The sequence below is a fragment of the Mirounga leonina genome, unplaced genomic scaffold (genome assembly GCF_011800145.1).
Source record: "Mirounga leonina isolate KUSES-001 unplaced genomic scaffold, KU_Mleo_1.0 Mir_170, whole genome shotgun sequence".
Taxonomy (NCBI): domain Eukaryota; kingdom Metazoa; phylum Chordata; class Mammalia; order Carnivora; family Phocidae; genus Mirounga; species Mirounga leonina.
The window spans coordinates 1,873,013-1,886,752 of record NW_023270433.1 but is presented as its reverse complement, the minus strand read 5'-3'; the positions used below and the strand labels follow the sequence as shown (position 1 = coordinate 1,886,752).

At 62.3% G+C, this 13,740-nt stretch overlaps 1 protein-coding gene across 1 annotated transcript; it reads left to right on the top strand.

Moving 5' to 3' along the window:
• The first annotated feature begins 1,937 nt into the window (after nucleotides 1–1,937).
• Nucleotides 1,938–5,034, top strand: LOC118018093 (epididymal-specific lipocalin-9-like). Its single transcript, XM_035016565.1, has 6 exons — nucleotides 1,938–2,033; nucleotides 2,315–2,451; nucleotides 2,594–2,667; nucleotides 3,008–3,118; nucleotides 3,444–3,497; nucleotides 4,841–5,034. Exons 1-6 carry the CDS (start codon nucleotides 1,938–1,940, stop codon nucleotides 5,032–5,034), a joined length of 666 nt encoding a protein of 221 aa, XP_034872456.1.
• Nucleotides 5,035–13,740: the final 8,706 nt, after the last annotated feature.

The window sequence follows — 13,740 nt, the reverse complement described above, 5'->3', positions numbered from 1 at the left end:
GCCTGTGGTTCTCAGAAGACCCCGCGCATGGGGCCGCCCAGCCCCCAGGGAGAGCAGACGTGGGGCGGCAACCCGCCCTGAGCCCCCGCCCGATGGCCGGCCCTGGGGGACAGTGACCTGGGCGGGCTCGCTCCTCAAAGCCGCCACGGCCGCCCTCGCACCCCGACAGCCCCTGGCTCTCCACAGAGCTCCATGATGCCATCTTTACCCGAAAGTCAAGATCAGTTTTGAATTATTTCATATTTTCTCCCTGTTTTTCCATTCGAGCCGGTGTTGGACTCTGTGTTTAGAGAAATTTGACTGTGAAGGAAAGCGGGAGACCGGGCTGCCCTTGAGGGTATGGTGTGCGCGTTCATGTGTGTGTGGTGTGCACGGGCGTGTGCTGGGTGGGCACACATCCGTGCCTGCGACTGTCCAGCATTCGGGGAGCAGAATGTCGGCGGGAGCATCCAGATGGGGAGGCGGTCCAGGCAGGCCCAGGACAAGGGCAGTGGGGGAGGCTGAGGCCGCAGGGGCCTGGGGCTGGGCTGAGGGGAGGCTCCTCTCCTGGAGAGGGATCCAGCACGTTCCACCAGCCAGGGGCCCCCCTTCAGGGGCGCGACAGGTGCCAATAACAAGTGAGGGAATCGAGGGAGTGGACAGATACACCTGCTCTGTCCTCACTGCATCCTGAGACCACACTGGGGAAGCAAGCCCTCAGACAGGAAGTCCCACGACCCCATGCCCTGCAGAACTCACGCCCCTCCTACAGGTCAGACTCACATCCTTTAAATTATTTTGCACCTGCTGAGTGACAGAGGGAAGCGGGTTTAGGTGGAGGGAGAGGGTTGTTGCCTCGGGAGTGAGTTGGTGAATCAGATAGAGAAGGGGGTCCAGCTCGGAACAGGAGCCCAATAGTGAACAAGGAGGCCCAACAGGGGATGGGACATTGACTGAGGGGCTATGTCAGGTGCGGCGTCCCGGATGCCACACCTGAGCGGGACAGAAGTTTGGAGGCAGCAGGGGCCATGCAGGGGCCAGCCAGTGGTTGGCAGGGGCAGCGGGTGGGGCAGGCCGGCCCCACTGTCTGTCTGGTATCTGCAACCCCACCTCCGCCGCCCGCCGGAAGGGGGCTTCCTGAGAACTGGTAGTCACTGTCATCGCAAACCCTGGAACAGTATTCAACCGGTGCACGAGCTGTGATCTGGTACTTTTAATAGGATTTGGTGTCCAATGTCCCGGTCAGTCCACCTGAGGCCCTCTGCTGGCCCTGTACCTGCACGCAGCATGGGGAGACGGGGAACTTTCCACCACTGCCCTGGACCCTGGCCAGGAAGGGGTCAGGGTGGAGGCCAGGCCCACATCTATCTGAATCCACGTCTGTGCTCTCCAGACCCCAAACCCCGAAGAGTCTCCTTCTGGCCCCACCACCTGGGGCCCCCTCATGTCCCCTCCCCTGGGATTCATCCCTTACAGGGCTCTGTGGACCTTCACTCCAAATTCACAGTCACATCCTCAAGGCCAGGACGGCCCACACGGTATCCTGCATGGCACCTACACGCTCTCGAATCCAGACGCCCAGGCCCAGGCAGGGATGGGCGCCCTCGGGGCTATCTGCCGCCCAGCTCCAGCAGCACAGAGAGGCCAGGGAGGCCCCAGCGTCACCCGGGGCCCCTGCAGCCGAGGGTTCTGGCCCAGGGCCCCCGGCTGACCTGACTTCCCCTTGCGGTTCTGACCCAGACGGACACTCTGTCCAAGCAGATTGCAGGGTGAGCCTGTCGTTGGCTCCAGGACATCCGAGAGCCGTGGGAGGTGGTGGCAGTGGTGGTGGCCTTTGGCTGTGTTCCCAGCGTGCAGGGGGGGAGGACAGGCAGTGCTGGGGGCAGGGGGGGCGGAAACCACAGGGCAGAAAGGGGTATAAGGGTGGGGGGCCGCGGGCGAGGCACCCACCAGGAGGAATGGCACTACTCCTGCTGAGCCTGGGGCTGAGCCTGGTCTCCGCCCAGGAGCTCAACCCCCGAGCCATTGTGCGGAGGAGCTATGACATGGCCAGGGTGGGTCTGCGGCCCGGAGTCCGGGCCTTCCCCTGGGGCCGGGCGGCAGGGCCCCCGTCCTCCCGCCATCTGGGGTCTTTGACCTGGGAGGAGGACACGGCTCCTGGAAGGGCTTGCTTCTCCTCCCCCAGCTGTGATGGCTACAGGGATCTCTGGGAGGGCAGGGAGGGTAGGACCCTGGTTGGGAGCCATACACCCAGGGGCCCAGCCCCAGGAAGGAGGCACCAAGAAGTCCCAGGGCCGCCACCCAGTCTCCCTGCCCATCGGGGCCTTGTCTACAGGTTTCGGGGGTCTGGTATTCAGTGTCCATAGCTTCCGATGACATGAAGCGGATTGAGGAAAACGGGGACCTGAGGGTCTTCATACGGAATATTGAAAGCTTGAAAGACGGCGGACTGAGGTTCCATTTCCTGTTCATGTGCGTGCCGCCCATCTCGGCCGGGACTGGGGAGGACGGGTGTCCCCCCGCCCCACCCCGTAGAGCGGGAGGGCAGGGCTGCACGCTGGGGCCGGGCTCGGGCTGCGGGTCGGCTGCCCGACATCACCCCCGCTGGTTTCAGGGTGCACGGGGAGTGCGTGCAGGTGGCCATGGTCTGCGAGAGGACAGAGAAGGATGGCGAGTACACGGTCAACTGTAAGTGCATGGGGGTCTTCCCGGCTGGCGGCAGCGCACTCCCCTTCCTCAGGGCCTTGGCCGTCTCCTGGTGAGCTCTGACTTAGGGGATCTTACGGGGCCCTGTGACAGTTGACCGTGCCGTGAGAGGACCAGCCTGGCCCGGGCCCCAGGGAGGCAGGTGCGCCCTCCCCTGAGCATGCATTGTTCTACCAACAATGCCCAGGGACCTCTGCCGGTGGCACCCCCCTCCTGCCAGGGGCCACCAGCCCACCACGACACAGCATGGCCAGTGCATAACCCGTGGGGGCCGGGGGCCGGCAGGGGCCAGGGGGCCGCTCTGAGCCGAGTCTCCACACAGATGAGGGCGACAATAAGGTGCTCCTGTTGGAGACCGATTATAAACTGTACATCACCTTCTATCTCCGGAACATCAGGAACGGGACAGACACCAACGTGCTGGCACTCTATGGTACCACCTCCTGACCCCTCCCATCTGCCGGGGGGGAGACTGGCTAGGGCCCTCGGGGACCCCCTCCTCTGGGCCACACACGAGGCTCCCACCTGCCTGTCTACACACGGTCAAGTCACGTCATGGAGTGTGGGGGACCCCCACCTGGCAGGGCCCCATCTTTGCTCACGGCACCCCCCCTTCGGCCGTGGCGCTGCCCAAGTCCCCCTGGGACCTCCTCTGCACACCGTCCCGAGCAAGCAGTGAGGGACCCCAGCCCCTGCTGTTCTGTCCTCAGGACGGGTGCCGAGCCTGAGTCCCAGCTTCCTGAACAGATTTGAAAAAGTCTGCAGAAAGTACGGACTGGGTCCACAGAACATCATCAGCCTGAGCAACCAAAGTAGGCCCCACCACCTTCTGCACCAGCAGCCTTGGGCCGGGAGGGCCTGGGGCAGGGGTGTTCCGGGGAGCCCCAGGGTCTCAGGGCTGGGGGATGGACACCCCAGTGAGGCTCCATCTGAGAGCCAAGCTCTGTCTTCCCAGATACCTGTTTCAAATACAAGAAGTAGAGGAACCCACCCAGGCCTTTTGGTGTGTGAGCTTCGGGGGGGGATGGGGGCGGGGGGGAGGCCGGTGGGGCAGCACAGGGTGCTGTGGGAGGAAGCTGGGTGCAGGCGTGGGGCCGCTTCTGCAAACCCATCCCTCCCCTGCCTTCTGGGGTGGTAGCGTCCGAGCACACGTGTCAATGTCCTGGGGCCACCATAACTACTGGCCACAGACTGGGGGCTTTATCACCACAGAATTCACTCCTCCCAGCTCTGGAGCCCAGAGTCCGAGGTCAAGGTGGTGGGGCCGCACTCCTGCCAGAGACTCTCCCAGCATCTGCAGGCTCCACACACCCCTGGGCCTGAGGCCGTGCACCTCCAGTCTCTGCCCGTGTTCACACGGCTTCTGCTCTGTCTGGGTCTCTCCTCTTCCTCCTCTTATAAAGACATTTGTCACTGTATTTCGGGCCACTGGATAATCCAATATGATCTCATTTGAAGGTTCTCACCTTTTTTTTTTTTAAGATTTTATTGATTTATTTGAGAGAGGGGGGGGTAAGCAGGGGGAGCATCAGGCAGAGGGAGAGGGAGAAGCAGGCTCCCCACTGAGCAGGGAGCCTGACATGGGACTCAATCCCAGGACCCTGGGATCATGACCTGAGCTGAAGGCAGACGCTTCACCAACTGAGCCACCCAGGCGCCCCTCAAGATTCTCACATTCATCACATCTGCAAAGACCCTTTTTCCAAATAAGATCACACCCACAGGTTCTGGAGGCTGGGACTGGAATATGCACATATTTGGGGGGCCCCACTCGGCCCCCAGTTTCCTTCTCTGAGCTGTCCTCCTTCCTCAAGGGCCAGCCATGTCCCAGTGACGCTCACCCCCCACCCACGCTTCCCGGGGACCGGCCCTCCACAGTGGCCTCCTCTGAGAGGCGAGGACCCCACGGCACCTCCAGGAAGGGCGCGAGGTGGAAGGCGGTGACCGCCTTCCCCCTCAGCAGCTGGGACATGGGACCCCCGCCACACCCCATGTTTGCGGGTACATGGAGAGTTCCCACCAGCCCACGGTTCATCCATTCATGGGTGAGAAGTGCTTGCCCCTTGGATATTCATCCCGGAAATATGGAAACGAGCCCACGAACACCTATAGGCAAATGCCCACAGCAGCCGTGCTCACGGTCTCCGGCCTGGAGACGGCCCCACGCGCCCCGCGGAGGAACAGCTGTGGTCCCCGCGCTTCGGGACGCGGCTCGGCGTGGACAGGAAGGAGCCTGATGGTCTCAAGGCGGCGGTGCTGAGTGATAGCTCCAACCCCAGAAGGCGACACTTTAGGATTGCCTTGGCCCAACGGTCTCGAAAACCACAGAAACAGAGAACCACTCTGTGACTTCCAGGGCTTAGGGGTGGGGAGGGGGTGCGGCCTGAAGGGGGTCCCCACGAATCTGGACTATGGTGGAGGGTGTGGGAACCTGCGCACACCAGGAAAAGCGCACACCTGTAGACTCACACTCACACACAGCCCGCAGTGCAGGCGAGCTAGGCGGCAGGGGGTGCAGGTGGCGCCAGGGCCCGCGTCGGGGGGACGGCGGGCAGGACGGTGGCATCAGGAGGACAGGTGAAGGGCACCAGGGGTCTCTTGACTCGTTCTCACAGCTGCGTGTGAGTCTACAGTTACCTCAAAATAAAAAGTTAAAAAGAGAGTGTGTGTCCTTCTTTCCAAGTCAGCCCAGAAAATGCTAGCAGCACCCCCCACCGTCTCCCCCTCCCCAGGCTCAGCCCCAGGCCCCGCCACCATCGCTGCCCCCTCGCTTCCCGCCTGGGCTTGCCTCCGCCTCCCCCACAGCCCCCCGAGAACAGGGACCAAGCCCCCCAGGCGTGCTCGGTAAACGCTTCGCCAGCTGCTGGGCAGCTCCGGGGTGGGCAGCCGGGCAGGGCGAGGAGGGGGCTCTCCTGGGCCCCTCGGCACCCCCAGTCTGAGGAGCAGCTGACCCTGCCCTCCCTCCATAGGGGAGCACAACCAGAGATCTCCCCAGAGCGCACCCCTCCCGTCCCAGAACTCTCCAGGACGGACATATGGGCTGGACGGCCCTGGCTGGGGTCAGCAGCACAGGACTGAAAGCCAGCCGCAGATCTCAAGGGGTCTACCCCACAGCCCCTACTCCCAGGGTGCTGTGGGGAACAGTGTCTGCTCGTAACAGCTGAGTCAGGCTGCTGTAGGACCAGGGCTCGAGGTGCTCCAGGCCCGAGAAGGAGAGCTTCGTGCCCCTTCCAAAGGCGCCAGACGCCGGACAGAGCATGTCAGGACGGGCAGGGAGCTGGGCCGCACCCCGCACCCCCACGGCCCGCCCGGCCTCCAGCTCCTGGTCCGGAACCTCAGCGCAGCTTGCTGGGCCGTGGCAAGGGACATGTGGGAAGCTGCCCCCCCAGCGGGGCCCGCGGGTACGGCAGGTCGGCGTTTGGGGATCAGAACGGGGGCTTCCCAGGAGGGATGGTCAGGATGTGGCAGACAGCAGAGACCCCAGGCCCCCCGCCGTCTGAGCCGGGCTCTGGTCCTCAGCATGCTCCTGCAGCCCACCCAACCGCAGAGACCCCCAGGTGGACGAGGCGGCAGAAGCAAAGTCAGGGAAGCAGGGGGCAGGACTCGGGGGCAGGGCAGGGGGCAGGGCTCGGTGGGGCGCCAGGGAACCGCCAAGAGACCATCATAACTGCTGGTGTTGGGGCAGCCGAGGTCCACCCTCGCGAGGGTGAGTGATTAGAACGTAAGCGGTGAGTCTGGCCTGATCAAAATTAAGCAAGCTTGTTGCAGGAGAGTAAACAGAAAAGTCACCCGGTCGCCCCTCAAACACCAGTGTGATCCCAGTGGGAAAGTACTTCTCAGTGTTTGCTGTGGTCCGAAATGCTCTTACTTCCAGCAGAAGGGGCATCGGTTAACCCCTGACAAGCCCTGCCCCCCACCCCACGGGGCCCCGTCACATCTCTAGGGGACCGGATGCCGTGCCCTCGGCCCCGGGGGAGAGAGGCCAGGGAGCCGGGGCGGGGCGCCAATGCCCCAGGACATGCCCCCCGCCCCCCGGCCCACAGTGGCATGAATCCCCGCTGGACCCGACCGTGGCCCAGTGTGAGCGTGGGAAGCCCCAGGTCAGGCCCAGCTCTGGAGTCCTGCTCTCTAAGAACAGAGGGATCCTCCTGCATGGCCCTGGCGGCGGGGGGGACAGGAAGGGCTGCTGCCCCCTCCCCTCCCTCAGGGGCACAGGGTGGGCAGAGGCTCCCAGGCACGTAGCTGTCTTCTTTCATCTCTCATTGCCCCCCACCCTTCACTGGCTTTCCGGAAGACCGTGTCCCTCTCTCTTGGCCTTAGATGAGAGAAGCAAGAAGACGGTCCCCGTGTGGGTTTTATCCAGATCACTGACATGCATAATGAGGACCCGCTGCTTCAGTTCCTACTTCCCCAGAGGCCGGGAAGGCATGGGGCCCCTGGCAGAGGGACCCGCTCCCCGCTTGGGTGAGTCTGAGCGCAGAGGAGACGCCAAGCCAGGCCAGCTGCCCACCCAACACTCAGTCCTTGCCTTCCCAGACACCAAGCCCCTTGAGGGGGGACTCCATGGTGCCCCGAAGCAGGAACCTGGAAACGGAGGCCAGCACACCAATGTCTGCCGTTGACTCCCCCCACGGCTGCTATGTCTGAATGTGGGACACTCTCCAGCAGGTGCTGGCTGCGAGGAAGAGGGCCAAGGAGGAAGGGCCTGGCCTCAGACTTCACAGGTCAAGACACGTATGTCTGGGAAAAAGTAGGTTTCGGAAAAAGTGACACCAAGGCAAGAGGTGGGCAAGGTCCCTAACCCCATGTGCTGGGCAAAGAAGCAGCCAGTTCTGTTAACTGAATCAGGCAGGTGGCACTGGGTGCCCATCTGGGGGACGGGGGAGGGCTGGGCAGGGACAGCTCACCCAAACAAAGGTCCCCATCCTGCATCAACCAGGGTCACCCCAGGCCTGCCACCATCCCTGCACTGTGCAGGCAGACCCTCCCCTGCCTGTAGGGCCAGGATGGTTCGAGTGCACGTCCAGACCCTGTGGGTACCTGCAGCTCAGGCCAGGCCTCCCCAAGCCGCCGCCGCAGCGAGAACACCAGTCTGTGACCTTCGCCTGTGCGCACTCATCTGCCCTGTGCCTGCCTCGTGTGCTTTGTAAAGCCCTCCGGAACCTGGAATTTTTCAATTATCCCCAAGAAGTGAGCCTGGAATCACATCCTCCACCAGCGAGCTATGGGCACGATGCTTGGCAATCCGGAAAGAACGGGGCACGGCTGAGCATGGCGGGCAGGGACAGGAACGGATGCTGGAGCAAACGCTGGGCCGTGGGGACCTGGGGCTAGGATAGCACGCACCCGGCCCGCTGCCTCGCCCTCCCTCTCACTCATTCCTTGGGAGAGGTCTCTGCCACCTCGCCCAGGACATTGGGGCTCACAGGGGTTGTGGGGGTCCCCCGTCTACAGAGAGTGGCCTGGGAGGGTCCAGGGTAGGAGCCCTACCATTCCCAAAGTCACTCATGCTCAAATCTCTGCCACTGTTTCAGGATCTTGTTCCGTTAGCACCCGCAGTTCTGGGTCGTCCGAGGCAGGAAGAGGTAGACCGGACGAAGGGTGGCGGGCAGCAGGGCGAGGTTTATTAAGCGCTGAAAGCTCCCGGAGAGGGAGGGGACCCAAGAGGGCTGCCGTTCTCACATTCGGGGGTTTTCAGAAGCTCTTTCCAGGAACCATCTTAAGCAGTCTGAGAGTGGCCCCTCGGGGACTGGCCGCTAAGGTATGCCCATCAGGGCTTTGATCGCGCCCCTGGCTACTAGCGGGTTATTGTTCAACTGCCTCAACTTGTGACAGTGAACAATGTTTGATGGTTCGTTGTTTTGTTTCGGGATGTTTTGCCGAAGTCACTCCCGCAGAGGCTGCTAGACAGGATGCTCTTGTGGTCTCGTCTAAGCTGTCAAACAGGATGCTGGTGCGTTTCGTCTTAGCTGTCCCGGCTTCCTGTTTTCTTGTTGGGGACCCTGACCCTAATTCCCTCAGCACCCAATTGACTCCTAACACCACCACCCCCTGCTCTGCCCCTCTACCCGGGGAGGCCATGGACCAGAGCCAGGGTCTGGCTGAAGCAGCGAGGACAGATTTCCCAGGCAGTAGCCAGGGGGGCGCACCATGGCTGAACTCCCCGTCCAGAGGTGACTGGGCCTTCTAGGTGGGAGTGAGGCCAGGGAGAGGGACAAGGGGGCTCCGGCAGAGTCAGGGAGTTGGAGATTTATGGAAGGCGGGAGGTCGCAGTGCGTGTGACCAGGCCATCTTGGGTTGCTGGCAGACGGGGCCCGCCTCGGGTGTTGGCCGGCGCTCGGTGGGGCTAGGGTCATCCCAGAAATGCAGGCTTCTCCATGCTTGTCCGTGTCTTCAGAGGCCAAGGTTGAGGCCTCGCCGAGAGAAAGCTCAGAGGAGCTGACTAGAGTCCGGCCCCCCGTATTCCCAGCCCAGCCAGCGCGTCCGCCAGGACGAAATCCAAAAGTGGGAACAGGACAGTCGTAGGGGACACAGCACAGAAGCAGGAGGGTGAGGCCACAGCAGACCGGATCCCTCATCTGGGGGTGAACGTGGTACCCTAGTCACCCTGAGGCTCTCCGAGGCCCCCGTGCGCATCCCAGGTAGTTCTGTGATTCTGGTTCACCAGCGGCGCTCAACCCCGAATCGTGGGGAGCTCTGTGCCACTTTCTCTTCCTTCTTACCCTCAGTATTAGATCAGGAGGCCTCTCCAACGGGCAGAACACCACGTCACCGACCCCCGGCGGCCCCCAGGGGCTCATGCAGACACTGGTCTCCACCTCCCATTGCGTTACATTTACAACTGGATCCCCCGGCGCGTTCGCAAGCCTCAGGGAGGTGTCTGTGCTCCTGGTGCGCGGACCCACGGGCAGCGAGCGCTGGCGTGCGGCCGCCACCCCTCCGCTGATGGCCCGCGCACGGCCAGTGCTCTGTGCCCGGCACCTGCTGTGGGAACGTCCTTGCTGGTGCATGCGACTCTGGCTCACTCCGTGTCCATCACGGCCCCCCACCCCCGGCTTGGAGGGCCACCTCGAGGTTTCCAGGCTGAGGCCCAGCTGACGGGTGCAGCCAGAGCTGGGCCCAGAAGAGAAAGACAGACGATGGACGTGGGACACCGTGTGGGAGGGTCCCTCAGGGTCGGGACCACCGACGGCATGTGGGGGTGAAGGCCAGGAGGGAGGGCTGAGCTCAGGCCCCTAGGACAGGACCGCCAGACTCAGCACACCACAGGACGCCCCAGCGGCCGGCCGCGCCCACACTGAAATACGGTTTGTGGTCGGTCCTGCATGGCCTTGGGCAGGGACGACCATGGCGAGGGGCCCGGCAAGGGATGGGTCGGCCGGACGCTCCCACACCCACCCCGTCCGCACCCCCTCCCCCCAGCAGACTCCGGCCCAGGACACACACACAAGCCTAGAGCTGCCCTCAGCGCCCTTGCCTCCAGCCTAGGTGCAGGAAACGGAGCTCGGGGTCCCGTGAGCGGCCACACGACAGGCCACACAGGCCTGGGGACTCAGACAGTCACTGGGGACTCACACAGGCCTGGGGACTCAGACAGAGCACTGCCACCTCACCCCACTCCCTTCCATCCTCAGACAAGCTGGTCCCTGGTCCTCTCGGGGGGCTTCTGCCCCTGGCAGCCAGGCCCCATGACACGTGAGCATCTTTCAAAGTCGCCATGGCTACAGGCTCCTTCCGAGCAGCGTCACCAAGGCCACGATGGGTGGCTGTCCCCAGCAGGTGCTGAGATGTTGCCGGGAATGCTGGGGGAAGAGGGCCTCTCAGAGGACCGGCTCCCAGCTGTACTGCTCAGACCCCTCGGCCTGACACGAGGCTGTCCCTCATGACTGTCCCCAGATGGACTGAACCTGGGGGCATCCACCTCCTGGCAGGAGGAGGGAGGGGGGCAGGCTCGGGTGTTTGCAGGCCGGCAGTAGATTCTGGCCACCGCAGCCCCACGTCAGGGGCCCCCCGAGCTGTGGGGAGGGACAGGGGCCTGGCTTTCCCCTGCGCTGTCCTGGACATTAGTCCATTCCATTCTTTCTCCAGAAGCCCCATGAGATGGACGTGGTGCTTGGAAAGTCAGAGCCCCATGCGGGGCTTGCCCCGGCCTCCCTGCTAGGAAGTGGCCACACGGGAGGCTTGTCTCTCGTGGGACGTGATGCTGGGACCCGGGGCCAGGCCGACGGACCCAGCAGTGCCGAGCACCTGCCAGTCCCAAACGCGCGCCGATGCCGACAGGCCCCTTCTGCTCGAGGCATCTGGAACGGAACTCCCAGGTTCCCCCAAACCCCAACCGTCCAGTCGCTCAGGACGGCAGCTCGGCATCATCCTCCGGCCTCCTGCTCCCATACCCCTCTGCCAACCCCCCAGCAGGTCTCTGACTCCTCAAAACAGAACCCCACCTCTCACCACCTGCTCCGAGGCTCCCCCGTGCCGGCCAGCCCCTCCTCGCGCCTGGATTCTCACAGACCCTCTCCGCCCGCCGGCTACAGCATCCCTGTTAAGATGGGAGTCTGCGTCCTGCTTCCAGTAACGTGGGGCGGCGGCAACGGGACCAGCCCCACCACACACAGAGGTAATAACTAGTCTGGGTAAGACACCAATAACCATCTAAAGGCACAGGACAGTGACCACATTGCAAGGAGAGATAGTACGGGATGAGGTGCCATGTAGCTCTTTTCCTTCTCTACTTTTCTTTGTTTTTTTCCTAACAGCTTTCTGTGTGAGCACAGGCCCCACTCAGCTGAGACGGGGTGGCCAACACGCGGACACAAACTCCCGATCTTCCTGGCTTGAAGAACCCGGGAACAACGTTGGAGGCAGCCCGAGCCACGAGCACGGACAGGGGCGTCACGGGAAGGAGGGTGAGCTCTGAACCCGCACTCGCGCCCCGGGCACCTCTCTGCGTGCCCAGGACAGACCGTGCAGCCAGCAGGCCTGGGAGGAAGGAAGGGACGCTTCTGTCACAGCAAACACACTGCGCTCAAAGTCTGAATCCAGCCAAGGACACTGACGGCTGAAAACTCTCGAGAGGAACAAGATAGGATCCAGAATCTAAATCACACCGTTCATGGCGTCCTGGATACAATCCCAAAGCAGCAAATACACGAAGGGCAAGCCCATGCTCAGAAAGCAGGTGCCAGAGTAACGAGACCAGACATTTAAGCAACTGTGGCAAAGATGTGTGTCCAAGGACATAAAGGAAAAATACGCTCCTAAGGAACGAAAACAAGGCACAGCTCAGAGAGATGTAACAGCTCTGAGAGGAAACAAACAGAAACCCTAGAACTCACTGTACACACATCAGATTAGAAACTCCCTGGACGGTTGTGCGGAGACATGAGAAGTCGGTGAACTGGAAGACAGAGCTGTGGGAACTATCCAATCTAAAAACCAGAGGAGAAAGATGGGGGCGGGGGGGATGAGCAGCACATCAGCAATCTGTGCGACGATGTTGAAGGCCTGATAGTTCACTGGAGTTCCAAGGCAGAGAAGGGAAGGACGTGGGGGACACATTTAAAGAAATAATGGATGGAAAAACAAATCCCCAATTTGGCAAAAGATGTGAATTGGTCGATTCTAGGACCCCAGAACCCTCCGGCAGAAGCAGCACAGAGAAAAGCGCCCCTGGGAACACCCGCTGACAAACACCTGTCTCGCGTGACCCGTTAGGAACCCAGAACACTCAGGGAGCAGTGACGTCTCATCAGAAACAATGGCGGGACACAGAACGTGGACGAGCACCAACAAAGGCTGGGAGGAAAAACAAACAAAACCAGGACTCTAATCTGGTCCTTCGAGCATGAAGGCCAAGTGAGAGCTCGCTGGGCCGCGTCTGCGCTCTGCTCCCACCTCATTGCAGGGGCCGGGGGGGGCCCTCGGACCTCGCGCCTGCCGCCCTGTCCCGGCCCCCCGGGCTCACTGCGCCCGCCCTGCCCTCCCCCTGCCCTCAACCCTCCCCCACTTTGCTCCCCCTTCTGCTCACAGGTCACGTTCTCAGGTGGACTTGCCCTTCCAACACAGACCCAGAAGGGCTCCCCAACTGTGTGTCTTCCTCGTATCGTCTCCTCCATAGAACGCAGCATTTGTAATGCCCCCCATCGCGTCCCGATGTGTCAGGCCCCAAGGAGCAGGTGCAGGCCTCCGGTCGGCGGGGTTTCCTGCGGGCACACACAGGCACTCCGCAAATCTGGCCCAAACAAAGGAATGAGCACCTATAGTTTCCGGAATTCATGAAGATTAAGAAAGCCAATAATTCCTTCTGATGTCTGCCTGCAAGGTTTTCACCATGGATGTGAACCAAGGGTAGAAGATCTTGCCACTGAGGCGGCGCATGAGCTCAGGCTGGGCTCCCCTTCTGTGCATGGCGTGGCGCCCATGGGGGGACCGAGAGAGCACCTTCTGGAGCCCTCAGCTCCGCGGGTAGCCCCATGGACGTGCGCAGAGCTGGGCCGGCCGTAACAAGCTCCCGCATATTGGGCGGCTTAGAAGCCCGTTCTCTCGCGGTTGTGGAGGCCAGAAGTCCCCCATCAAGACCAGTGGTGATGGTTCCTTCAGGCGGCTCTTTTGGAGGACCGACCCCAGGCGTCTCCCAGCCTCTGCAGACGCCGGCGGTCCTGGGCTGGTCGACGCCTCCCTCCCCGTCTGCCTCCCGCCACGCGCCTGTGTCCCGGGTCCCTCTTCCTGCACAGACACTTGGCACATTGCATTTATGGCCCACCCTACCCCAGCATGACCTCATCTTCATTACATCTGCAAAGGTCACATTCCCAAATAAGGTCACATTCTGAGCTCCCGGGGGTTAGGACTTCCACGTATCTTTTGGGGGGATGTTGTTTGACCCCCAGCCAACCCCCCAGACGGTTTGCACTCCTGACTCTATCACCTCCCAGCTGCCATCACTAGGGATGAACACGCAGCTCATGGCAATGTTGGGAGATCAGCGAGTGACAGCCGAGGGGACAAGCCAAGCTTGGGAGTCAGTGGTCACCATGGGATCCTGACCCTGGGAGA

What these genes read in the sequence shown, in the direction of transcription:
- LOC118018093 (XM_035016565.1), top strand. Translation starts at nt 1,938, where the DNA reads ATGGCACTACTCCTGCTGAGCCTGGGGCTGAGCCTGGTCTCCGCCCAG. An exon ending in AGGTTCCATTTCCTGTTCAT is followed by an intron (nt 2,452 to 2,593) that starts GTGCGTGCCGCC and finishes CGCTGGTTTCAG; the next exon opens with GGTGCACGGGGAGTGCGTGC. An exon ending in TGGCGAGTACACGGTCAACT is followed by an intron (nt 2,668 to 3,007) that starts GTAAGTGCATGG and finishes GTCTCCACACAG; the next exon opens with ATGAGGGCGACAATAAGGTG.